The sequence below is a fragment of the Pungitius pungitius genome, chromosome 18 (assembly GCF_949316345.1).
Source record: "Pungitius pungitius chromosome 18, fPunPun2.1, whole genome shotgun sequence".
NCBI classification, from domain to species: Eukaryota; Metazoa; Chordata; class Actinopteri; order Perciformes; family Gasterosteidae; genus Pungitius; species Pungitius pungitius.
Window position 1 is genome coordinate 15,225,160 of NC_084917.1, and position 13,379 is coordinate 15,238,538.

Consider the following 13,379-nt stretch of genomic DNA (forward strand, 5'->3'; position numbering starts at 1 on the left):
GCTCGAGTTGGGCCTCTGATGAAGGCTGGTGTTGGGCCTGTGATGAAGGCCTGATTTGGGCCTGTGATGAAGGCTCTATTTGGGCCTGTGATCAAGGCTCAAGTTGGGCCTCTGATGAAGGCTCTAATTGGGCCTGTGATGAAGGCTCGAGTTGGGCCTGTGATGAAGGCCCTAATTAGGCCTCTGATGAAGGCTTGAGTTCGGCCTCTGATGAAGGCTCGAGTTGGGCCTGTGATGAAGGCCCTAATTAGGCCTCTGATGAAGGCTTGAGTTGGGCCTTTGATCCAGGCTCTATTTGGGCCTGTGATGAAGGCTCAAGTTGGGCCTCTGATGAAGGCTTGAGTTGGGCTTGTGATGAAGGCTCTAATTGGGCCTGGGATGAAGGCTCGAGTTGGGCCTCTGATGAAGGCTGGTGTTGGGCCTGTGATGAAGGCCTGATTTGGGCCTGGGATGAAGGCTCTAATTGGGCCTGGGATGAAGGCTCTAATTGGGCCTCTGATGAGGGCTTGAGTTGGGCCTGTGATGAAGGCTCTAATTGGGCCTGGGATGAAGGCTCGAGTTGGGCCTCTGATGAAGGCTGGTGTTGGGCCTGTGATGAAGGCCTGATTTGGGCCTGGGATGAAGGCTCTAATTGGGCCTGGGATGAAGGCTCTAATTGGGCCTCTGATGAGGGCTTGAGTTGGGCCTGTGATGAAGGCTCTAATTGGGCCTGGGATGAAGGCTCGAGTTGGGCCTCTGATGAAGGCTGGTGTTGGGCCTGTGATGAAGGCCTGATTTGGGCCTGGGATGAAGGCTCTAGTTGGGCCTGGGATGAAAGCTCTAATTGGGCCTTTGATGAGGGCTTGAGTTGGGCCTGTGATGAAGGCTCTAATTGGGCCTGGGATGAAGGCTCGAGTTGGGCCTCTGATGAAGGCTGGTGTTGGGCCTGTGATGAAGGCCTGATTTGGGCCTGGGATGAAGGCTCTAATTGGGCCTCTGATGAGGGCTTGAGTTGGGCCTGTGATGAAGGCTCGAGTTCGGCCTGGGATGAAGGCTCGAGTTGGGCCTTTGATGCAGGCTCGAGTTGGGCCTCTGATGAAGGCTCGAGTTGGGCCTCTGATGAAGGCTCGAGTTGGGCCTTTGATGAAGGCCCGAGTTGGGCCCTGTGATGAAGGCTCGAGTTGGGCCTTTGATGCAGGCTCGAGTTGGGCCTGTGATGAAGGCTCGAGATGGGCCTCTGATGAAGGCTGGAGTTGGGCCTCCGCGAGGGGGGGGGGGGGGTTCGGCGTGTTCCGTGTGTGTGTGCGTGTGTTTGTGGGGGGGGTCCGCGGGGAGGGGGTTTCGGCGTGTTCCTTGTGTGTGTGCGTGTGTTTGTGGGGAGGTCCGCGCGGAGGGGGTTTCGGCGTGTGCCGTGTGTGTGTGTGTTTGTTGGGGGAGTCTGCGGGGGGGTGTTCCTTGGGCTCCTGTGGGGGGGGTCCGCGGGGAGGGGGTTTCGGCGTGTTCCGTGTGTGTGTGTGTGTCTGTTTGTGGAGGGGGGGGTGGGCGCGGGTCGGCGGGGTTGTGGGGTTCGGGGTGTTCGAGGGGGGGAAGTGGGGGGGGGGGGTTCCGTGCGTGGGGGTCCGCAGGGAGGGGGGGGGGGCTGTGGCCTCTGTGGCAACTATGTGGCCTTTGTGGCCTTTGTGGCACAGCAGTGGCTTGAGTTGGGCCTCTGATGATGGTTTGAGTTGGGCCTGTGATGAAAGCCTGAGTTGGGCCTGGGATGAAGGCTCTAATTGGGCCTCTGATAAAGGCTTGAGTTGGGCTTGTGATCTCTGCCAATTCCATAATCCGGCGCTTGAAAGCTATAAAAAGGACGCTATTCAGAGGCTTAAGGATTCTGGAAGTCAGAAAGAGAACGTGACCTAGATCTCACCCTTGGATACTACGTTGAATTATCTCCATACTTGCTAACCATGAGCTTTTTAAGCTTGGGACTTTTGGGGGGATTTATCATTTACTTCTGTTCCCCTTTTTCTCAAAAAAGATTAAAACTACACCAGTTACATAGATCAACAAATGTTCTAAAGGAGACATCTATCTAGTGAACTCCTTTTTCACTAATCCTGTGAACCGATAATGTTATCAGCTGATTAAATGGTCATCAGCAGCAGTCATCAGCCTCATAGATATGAGTAAGAAGCAAAACGCTAACCCTTATCATTATTTTGTCACGTACTCACATGGTTGATCACTAACAGAACAGAGGGAAACAACTTCTACCACCAGGCAGGTGCAGTTTGATTTCCTGAAGTATCTGAATGGTAGTGACAGCCAATCATGCCTATTCACTTGTACTGTAATTATGATACGCACCCTGTAAAACCATCAGTTGACTTGATTTTCAGCATTTGTGATAAGCGAGACCTTGATGAGATCTCTCTCGGTCTGCTGGAAAGTTCAAGGTTCAATGACACTGCAATATGTTGACACACTTTGTATTTACTTTTCGACATCGTAGACATGGTCCATTCATGTTGGATTTTCAAAATCATATCATTTAAACATTGGAGACAAAGGATTTGATCTAATCAATGTCTTTACTTATTCATACCCGCAAACTCAGGCGTGAAAAAAGCTGTAGGATCAGCGGCCGCTTTGCGCATGTGCGATTCATTTTCATTCTGTACGCGGTCTCCCCTCTGCTCTGACTGCAGCTGGGACTGCTGACTGACTACAGAATGACGCGTGCGTTCACGTCAGACACCACACAAGTCTCCAGTAACAGCAGAAAAGGTTACTGGATTTGTCAAGAGGCCCTTTTGACAAAAAAACGTTGCCAAGATGGTAGTAAAGTCACCCTAATCTCAGGAACGCTGTCCGGCCATGTCCTGCTCTATTGGGTAGAGATGTGGAGACTGGAGGCCTTTGTAGGACAGTGAACTCATCGTCATGTTCAAGGGACCAGATGATGTCAGCTTTGTGACATGGTGCATTATCAGAAGATGGTACATGGTGGTCATGAAGGGATGGACATGGTCAGCAACATTTCTTCATGCTTCTCTTGTCCAGTTTGGGTGAGCCTGTGTGAATCGTAGTCCGTTTCCTGTTGGCTGACAGGAGCTTCCCCCTCTGTGGTCTTCTCATCTTCTTCAACGTGTTGTGTGTTCAGAGATGGCGTTCTGCATTCCTTGGTTGTAACGAGTGCTTATATGAGTTCCTGTTGCCTTTCTATCATCTCCACCCAGTCTGCTCGTTCTCCTCTGATCTCTCACATCAACAACTGCTGCTCACTGGATGTTCTCTCTTTTTGGACCATTCTCTGTAGACCCAGAGATGGTTGTGAGTGAGAATCCCGGTAGATCAGCAGTTTGTGACGTACTCAGACCATCCACGTTAAAGTCACTTGAATGCCCTTTCTTCTCCATTCTGATGCTCGCTTTCAACTTCAGTGAGTTGTCTTCACGCATAAATGCATTCAGTTGCTGCCATGTGATTTCTGTTAACAAGCAATTGAAAAGACGTACCTAATAAAGTGGGAGGTGAGTGAGTGTATGTATGTATATGCTGAGAGGGCAAATGGTCACAAGGGGTTGTTAGAGATCAAACTGAAATGTCCGTTACTAAAGTTTCAGTAGCTGCAAGGTCTCTAGCTGATTGTAGCATTTGAGAGGCTGACTTGTGAGTCCCGGCAGGTGCCCCCCTGCGGGGACGATGCCAGTCCCATGTGTCCACATACATTTCCACATCTACATCCGTCAGGACACCGGCCTCAAGGTTTGTTAGCACAACTGTCCCGATGTCTATCTCGAACAGTACAGGACGTTGACCTGTCACCTTTTGTGGCAATTGGATCAAATGCAGAAGCCACAGAGAGCCAATTCAAATTGGTTGCTTTTCTAAAAGCATAATATAACAGCAACATTACCTTTAAGCTCTAAATCGGCTGCCAAAACAAGCAGTTTCTACAATGCTGCAATGTCATCTCAACCCAAATACGAAGGTCCACAGTGTACAGGGAAGACACAGCAACCACGACCAAAACAATAGTATTCTCCATAATAGTCTCAGTGTCCACTTACTGTTCTAAAGCCTCTAATTAAGCCACTAATTGTGGAACAGTGGGTCCTCAGAGGGGTCACTGCAGTCACAATGTGGTTAGTGGACACTGGAGTCCTGTCAGAGTTATATAACAAAGACCAACAGAACCTTGTTATGGCCCTCTGGTACCGTCCTCAAATTCCAACGCTAATTGTTGCAAAGCAGGATTATGTCTGCACATGCACGTATACAGGCCTTACAAAACAGTGTTCATCAGTGTTGGCTTAGGAGGGGTGTCATCAGGTGTCTAAACCAATGAGAGCATTTGGGGGCGGGCCGAAGACTGCTCGTCATGCCAACGTGAACCAAACCAGAAAAAACAGAGACAAAAGAATGGAGAAAGGTATTGAACTCAGCATTTGATTAAGTTTAAGTTAAGGTTTTAAAATATATATTCTAAATGCTACTGCGTGAACGGAATACTGCTGTAAAAGTCCACTGATGTGTTTAAAGTGTTTGCGCCAATAAAGGTGCGCAATACACTACTTTTGAACTTTGAACACTGTATTCGCAGAGATTCATGCGATTAATCATTTATTATGTGAAATGTATAGTTTCAAGTCAAAAACCTTAAACCTTGATGGCTGCACGGCCACAATAATACCACTACTGTGAATATTGAGATACTGCAGGGAGACAAACTGAAACTTGATAGAAATAAAGAAAGCCTAACCCTAAAGAGAAGCTGTGAAAATGTAAGTTATGAGCAGGCCAGTCATAAGCGCCAACAATCAGCAGCGCATGGTGCAAGGTCAACCTAAACCCTATAAGGTGATGGTTTCCACTTTTATTATCAAACCAACGGAAGTTCCATCTCTCATTCAATTTGACGCTCTGAATAATGTGCCCATCACTGTTTATGCCCATGACCATGCTTATTTTAGGAGCAATGCACCCATGGGTGCTGTGCCTCTTTGCACAGTGGTGAAACTACCCATACTTAGAAATGTAAGCGCTCTGGTTTTTGTATCTTTTAATTGGGGGGCTCTTCTCTTGTGTGCAGAGGAGTTCATGGGGGACTTAAAGCCAAATTGAATCAAAGAGAAACATCCATTTTATTCCCCACTCTGCATACTTTAGTTTTCGTCAGTATCAACTGTCTCTGTATATCGCAGCATACAGGAACTGCTAATTCTGCAAAATGGTGTCAATGTGCCAACGTGTAACTACAGCAGCTCAAGAACTAGGGCTCCCGATGTCTTGACAAACAAAGACCCCTGATCTACTTAACAGTTTGATTTCATCTGCCAAACACAAAACAATTCATTAGTTGTGTAGAAATATTGGGAAGCCTACCCAGCTCTATTGTTCCTCCTATACCGATCAAGGAGGCTGCGCTGTGGTAGAGCGGTAGAGGGATGTACATCACGTCATCTTCAGTAGCTCCAAACGCCCAAAACCCTGCTGCTGCCTTCAAGCTCTGCAGGTGAGTGATCACTGCAGCCTTAGGGAGCCCTTGTGGATAAGACAAGACAGAATAATGCCTTTCATGATATAGCTCAATAAACATTTCAAGATTTAGCGATAGCATGAAGAGGGAGTTTTGACTGTCTTTCTGCAGTCTGATCTCACAGCCAATTAAGTCCCGTTTAGATGAAAAGGAGTCCATTCATTACCGAGAAAAGAGTTTTCATATCCAAAACACAAATACTTTCTTGTTAAGGGTCGCGATAAGTTCAGCCGTGATCAATCAATGCCCTTCAGGTCATGCAAACAAGACTGAAGACTTCTGTTTGCTGCCTTTGATTAAACCAGAGTCAAGGGTGAAGTGGACGCTCTTTACCCTTTATTTCAATGACTGCAACTTTTTGTCTAGTTTATTGTTTTTATGTCGGTGTGTACCTATTTAAATTTCCCTTTGTCTGATGTTTTAACGGTTTTATGTAAATCACTTTGAATTGACTTTTGAAATGTGCTATACGAATACGTTTGCCTTGTCTATATTAAGTATTCAGCACCTGTTAACATTCAATATGTATGTATCTCATTTTCTTGCATGTTCAACTTTGTCCATTGCAAAAATATGGCTAATAAATGTGTGACATATAGGAAAGATTCCTCTGTACAACACAAACCATAGATGCACTCTCAAATAGACACACACACCCATACCTGCAGCTCTTTGAACTGTACAACATGGGTTTTCTTAAACACTTGATGTATGTTTAGTTTACAGAAATGTTTAGATTATTCATGTATTATTATTATTCATTCCCTGTTCAAATCACTGTGCCTGAAGTAAATTTATATTGCATTCTGGAAAATGTTAATATTTAGTTAGTTACTTCTTCGAAATTGAGCGCAATATGATGACTCATTCATGATGGTGATTTGTGTCCATCATGATTAATGATTTGATGTTTTCTTGGGAGCTGGGGTACAGGCTGTAATCACACATATTTGCTAAAACCGTTCTGTCCCCAGTTTGTTTATCCGATCACAAATGAATGATAGATAGCAAATCGTATTCAAGAGTAAAGATCAACACTGTTTACTGAAGTCCTAAATCTCATGGGAGCATCTATGGCTTCAAATGTCACTGAAGAATATCCTAAATAATACTTACGTTTTTTAACACAACATGTACAGTCTTTAAATGACATGTGGATACCTCTATAAAACCTGTTAATATCTTGACAATAATATACATGAGTTTATGTTTTACATATTGCTTATATAGAAATATATTTTATTGTATTCCTCTTGCAATGTTCTGCTGTTATGCACCAACCGCCAAGTCAAATTCCTTATATGTCTGACATATTTTGGGAATAAATGTTTCCTGATTCCTGATGAGCATAAGCTTAAAAAAACATAAAAAGCACTGTTTACAACCATCACTATGGTTTTTTTTATGGTAACCAACAAATATATCTTTTATCTCCCACCAAATATCTCACAATAAGCTCATTTGTAGAGGATATCACAAGAGAACTGTACACAAAATGTACCACCAGGACCACTATTAGTAGTATATTATCAGCATGGGTGGTGCCAGCTGGAACGAGAGCACTTGGATACCAAAGGTCACTCCTTTGGTATCCGAGCAAGAGAAACAACACACTCACCAGTTGTTCCAGAGGTGAAGATGTAGAGGGTGGGGGCTTTGAGGGAGGTGGTGGCACGCAACGCCGCTGGTACGGGCTGGTCGGAGACAGCATCCAACTTATCCAACAGAGTGTGCACCCGCGGGTGCTCGCCCTGACCCCCCATGACCCACACCTGAATGTTGCTCTCCAGCAGGACGTCGAGGATGCCGTGCAGACCTTCCACTAAATCTGGGAGATGGAAACAGCAAAGCCGTACATGACAAGGACGATTCGAATAGGATGTCACTGTTAATTTAGCTCTTGGGGGGAAAAAAAGCAGACTCACAGGGACCGTTGTGTAATTCTCCCAATAGCAAAGTCGGGCTGCCCAGATTCCAGCGGCGGGCTGGACTGGACGGCCCGGGGGGGTGAATTTGGCCCGCGAGTTTGACATATGTGCTCTGGAGTCTGATTTGCTTTAACAGCCCCTAAATCATGAGCTCCACACTGGGATTTTACTCAATAACACACATTCTTACTGTTTGCTTAATCATTCTGAAACATAACCTCATAATTCTTTTTTTTTCTCCAGATTCCTCAATGTGAAAAATATAGAAAAGTGTTGTCAAAAATTGTTGTGGGAGTTGTGTTGTGAAAAAGTGAGATACTTTATAAGAGTGACAACAGTCATAATGAAATAAGGCCTGATGCTGGGTGTGGCTCTGTTCCATGAATCCTTCTCCTGTTTCACTCGGAGGGCTGAGCACAGCGCCCCTGAGCAACATCATGCTTGTTTGGTCGTTCAATCCTCTGTCATCCTGTCACATGGCTCCAGTGTGCTGATTCCTATTAACTGTGGAAATGGGATTTTTTCCTCAAAGACATGAGTGGAAGCAAAATAAGATTCAGATTTAATATTATCATGCCATCACAACCAGCAAATATTATACATTAAATCGTTTGAAAGCGGGGTGAAAGTTTGAAAGTGCTCTGAGTTCAGCTGTTTGACTTCGCGGCGAGTGAGAATAACAACTAGTGACCCGGTCGGACATTTGCTGGGACTGCTGCACGAGGGGCTACTGTGAGACTGACCACCTGAACAGCAGCATTCTAAAGCATTTATCTTGGTGCTTCGGTGTTTAATTTTGCTCTCTCTCTCTCTCTCTCAATTGAAAATTACTTCTAAAGAAAGATTTTCTGTCAATGAGGTTTTGTCACAGCTCTTTGATCATGTGACGTAGAGGAGAATGTGTCTGAGACAGAAGATGATGTTGAGAAGGACCCTGATTATGAGCCATCCTCCTCTGATGAGAATAAGACCCTCATTGTTGACCCTCCTGTTGTTTCTCAACCACCAGCAAACACTCTGCCTTCCAAAAATGTAAAGTTATTATGGTCTGTCTCCCCACATGAACAACAGGTGGACTTAGTGCTTCTAACGTCATCAGAATGCTTCCAGGTTCCAACAGATACGCTGTCAGCCAGGTCCATGACATAAAATCAGCATTTGAGCTCTTCATAACAACATCAATCGAAACGGACCGACTTGGGGTAACAGATTAGGGGGGCAGATGTGTACGGGGAGAGTTGGAAAGACTTGGATGTGACCGACCTGCAGGCTCTTTTTGGCAGGAATGTACAAGTCAAAAGGCGAAGCAACAGCCAGCTTTTAGGATGCTGACACTGGAAATATAGAAAATTATGTGTATAATATGCTATAAAGATTCTCTTTTAAATGGTATGTCAATCAGTGACATTGTATTTTGATCTGCATATTTCTCCATAGTCACTTAACAGGTATTTCAGTAGGAAAATTAACCCCAATGGTAAAATATGTTAGTAAATTTAAAGGTAACAGGAGGGTTAAAAAATAAAAATAGACTACATCTATTCTAACTTGTTAACGAGACAAAAATGTTGGTGGTGACAAAGTCACAATACTTTTTCTCCCTTGCATGTACTTAACAGACACGGGCAAAGTACGGCCCTCGTACGGCAGTTATTAAAGTGTCATGATGACATCATCCACGGACCCAAGTCAATTCATTTTATTTTGTATAGCCCAAAATCGCAAAATTACAAATTTGCCTCAGAGGGCTTTACAATCGGTAAATCTGTAATCGAGACACGCGCACTTCAACCAGTTCACACGCCACATCTTGAGAAGACGGTGTTAAACCGCCTCGGCCAGTGTACGTTCATTACCAAGCAACAAAGAACGTGCGAGCACACGTGACAGGTGGAGGCTTTTGATAGAGCTGCTTCATGCAGGTGAAGGATGTGGAGGCACACAGCGGGTGGAGGAAAAGAATCATGAAGTCATGAAACCCAAAAATAAAGAGGAGAGAAAGAGAAAGAAAAGACTGTTCAATAAAAAGTGGGGGTCCAGTTGAGAATGGTTAGTTCATGATCCAGTCCAAAAAAAATAATGTATTGCACCGATTGTAGGACGTTACGGTCGCTTTTGTTGGGACGAGCAATTTCACAGTGGAAACAATAAAGGACCATGACCTTTCTGTTGGCCATGTCAAAAGTATCAAGAGTAAACAGACAAAGACAATGAGTGTTGCTTTTAGCTTCCTGGTTCTCATGAAGTCGGCGGAGCGTCACACCATTGCAAATTTGTTAAATATCCTTGCAAATAAATGCGTTGCTACTTTTTAAAAGCCAAATCCTTTTATGTAATGATTTTTCACATGTCATTTATTTTAGCTCACACAAACACTTCATCCACTTGTTCTTAGCCCCTCTGTCAAATTTTGGAACCTATTGTGGCCCACGAGTTTGCCCCCCCCCCCCTGCTATAGACCTATCCTATGAGGGATATCTCATGGACAACCGAAGTACTGCAAGCTAGACTATTATGCAGCTGTAGACACAACACAGGGGGTCCCAGGGCCTGAGAAGGAATGAAAATGAGTTATTAGATGTGACTATAACTAGACTAAAAGTTTTTGTCGACTAAAACTAAGGATTAAAATAACTAAATGTGTCTAAAACTAACATGCATTTTCATCTAAAAGACAGATTAAATCGAAAATAGCTGCCAAAATAAACGTCCCAAGATATCACTTTAGTTGTTGCAATAAATGTTGAATATTGCGTTTTAATATCTTTAGAGTTTTGCATGACATTGATTGTAAAGCCTTTGAACCATAGGCGTAACCACACATCCATTGGTGGGGTCGTGTCCCCCCCCCAATATATATGGGGCGCCCTTTTAAAAAATGATGCACGTTCTGTGCAGTTTTGGTACATTTAGCATGATCATATGAAAAAAAAGGCATGACAATATTCATGTCATTTTTTCAAACATTAAGAGAGAAATTCATGTAAATACATGCAATAACAAGGATAATGTTTGGAAAAGGATAATAATTGACAGTAACAAAGTTGTTAAATAATATAAATGTTTCATCCAAATGTAAATGAATGATTAAATGGTATATATATATAAATGTTAAATGCAAATATTAAATCTAAATGTAAATGTTAAATATCTGTGGATGGTCCAATCGACGGGGGGCCAGACCAGTGAAACCATCACTGATGGTCCATCCGACAGGGCGGGGGGCACAATCGCGGATGGTCCTGTAGACGAGGAGTGCGTGACCATCTGCGTCCGCGCACCGCGGCCGTTTCCCACACCCGTTGATCGGACCATCTGCGGCCATTCCCGATGGTCCAACATTTAAATTTAACATTTAAATGAAATATTTATATTATTTAACCACTTTGTGTTACTGCCTAACATTATCTTTGGGAAAATTATTGCATGTATTTACATGAATTTATCTCTAAATGTTTGAAAAAGTGACATATGAATATTGTCCTGCTTTTTTTTCATTTGCTAATGCTAAATGTACCAAAACTGCACAGGATTTTAGAACGTGCGACATTTTACAAATGGCTCCCCATAAATATACAGCAGATATATCTCAAATATGTGTTCTTCTTTTATGCCATGGATCGGTCTCTTGGCTCGTTGATTCTGGCACACCGCTGTCTGGCATCTTTCTCTCCAACGTGCATCACTAAGCAACAAACTGGACCAACTTCAGCTGCTGGTGAGGAGAGGAAGAGGCTCTTCTACATCCTCAGTGTTGTGCTTCACGGAGAGACCTGGCTCTGTGGATCAATACCGGACTCCAGCTGCTCAGCTGAAGGGTGGAGGAATCTGCTTCTACTCCAACAGCAGCTGGTGCAATGACGTAACAGTGATCCTACAACACTGTTCACCTGAGGTGGAATCGTTCATCATTAACTGTAAACCCTTCTACTCCCCCGTGAGTTCACTTCATTCATCCTTGTCGGTATCTACATGCCGCCGCTGGGCAACGTGCAGGAGGCACAGCGGACACTCAACCAGATACGGCGTGTGGAGCGGATCAACCCGGACTCCTTAGTTATTGTCCTTGGGGACTTTAACAAAGGAAACTTCAGCCATGAACTTCAGTACGAAAGTACTGAAGAACAGTTTATTAAATGCCCAACCAGAGCACGCTGGATCACTGCTACACCACACCTGCACACACCAGCCCAATACCCGCTTTAAAAAAATGATGGGGAAGGGTATTCATTTGGAACCATCCCAATGTCTAAACCACGGTTACGCCCTTGCTTTGAACATTTTCCACCAGCCGCCACTGAGCTTCTGAATAATCAGTTGGGGGGGAAGTTTCTTTACGTTAAGTGTACAACCAGTTAAACGAGTGGTTGCTCCGATGGATCACCTAGGAGACACGCAGTGAGCCCCACGTAGACGCAAGGAGGAGGGCAGAGCTGTACCTGAACCCACGACCAGAGTCTTGGCTCCGCAGCAGTTGAAGCAGTGCAGCAGAGACTTGGACCTGATGTTGGTGTTGAGGAACGCCACCGAGCAGCCGACCTTCGCCAACCCGAACCACGCGCACAGGAAGTCGGGCTCGTTGTTCATGAGCAAGCCGACGCAGTCTCCTTTCCTCAACTTCACGCTCTCCTGGAAAACGTTGGCGAGCCTGTTGCTGCGCAGCTCCACGTCCCGGTACGTGTGCACGTGTCCTTCGTAGATGACGAACGGCTTGTCGGGGATCCGCTGCGCCTGCTGCACGAACCGGTCCAGCACCGTGCGCGGGCTGGAGGTCAGCTTGGACAGCTCGAGCCTCACGCCGTACCTGAGCACCTTCAGCAGGAAGAGCAGGTCCCTCCAAAAGTACGGGAAGCAGAGTGTCTGAAGGATGTGAGCGGAGAACACCCCCGCGAGCAGAGCCGACAGCCATCCCAGAGACAGAGTCATGGCTGTGAAACGGGGGACACGGTGGGGACAGGGTGGAGACAGCCGGGGACACGCGCCGCTCGCTTTTTACTCTGTTGCTTGTTTCACTCCAGGTAATAAACACGGCCTGTCAGCCTGATGTAACAGCGACCTGCCCACAGAGGTCAAGCGACACAACGCAGAACCGGAAGAGGAGAAACACTGCCTTCAAAATAAAAGAGGACAGTTTAAGGGGCGTAATGAGTGTCACGATTTCTGGACAAAAATTGCAGATCACGAATCAATTACAACAATAAGTATAATAACATCAACAGAGAGAAGTATAAACATAAAACCTAAACAATGAATGATTCAAGAGTCTAAAGATGGGGGAACAAAACTAAGGTCTGAATGAAAAGCTAGAAGGTGCAAACTAGTCAATGTGGAAAATGGATGGATGTCTGGTAGCCTCTAATATGCTGTGCTGCAGGACTAACGGGGGAGTGGGTACCAGCAGATATGCAGCATTCAAACTTACTGATCATAACAAAGAAAATATTGACCCTTCTTTCCATACAAAACGTAAAATAACTTCTTTAGCTAATGACATACTACAACAAGGTAAGCAACAAATAGGTGCTTACTTTACACATTGATTTATACACATTGTTGAACATAATGTAGACCAATCTAGTCTATTTTGTTCATGTAGACTATAATTCCAGGTTTCTATCACATCATCTTGTGACAGAAATGCCGAATATTATATATATATATATATATATATATATATATATATATATATATATATAGTATTTTTTATTCTGAAGGCACACTGAAGCCACACTTCCTGCGTGACTTTTTGTAGCAACTTGTTTATCTGGACGTGAAATCACGTGATAGTTTCAGTTGGGTGAGTGGGTGGGCGCCTGAGTGCTCCAGTTCTACCACACAGAGTCCACCACTGGTGGGGGGGGAGTCTACTGGGACCCTGACACGCCTCTTCACAAGAAGTTGGAACTTCTGTCAGAGCGAAAAGGAAAGGTTTCCCTTTGAAAGTT

General features: G+C 44.8%; 1 protein-coding gene across 1 annotated transcript in view; it reads right to left on the reverse strand.

Annotated features, from left to right (window-relative positions):
* Positions 1-12,480, reverse strand: part of slc27a6 (solute carrier family 27 member 6) — a 41,151-nt gene extending 28,671 nt beyond the window's left edge. Inside the window, exons 1-3 of the mRNA XM_037484009.2 lie at positions 11,874-12,480; positions 7,125-7,334; positions 5,353-5,511 (exon numbers count right to left, since the gene is read on the reverse strand). Of these exons, the coding sequence (XP_037339906.2) occupies positions 5,353-5,511; positions 7,125-7,334; positions 11,874-12,360 (856 nt within the window). The 5' untranslated portion in view covers positions 12,361-12,480. The remainder of the gene's footprint in view (positions 1-5,352; positions 5,512-7,124; positions 7,335-11,873) is intronic.
* Between the last annotated feature and the right edge of the window lie 899 nt (positions 12,481-13,379).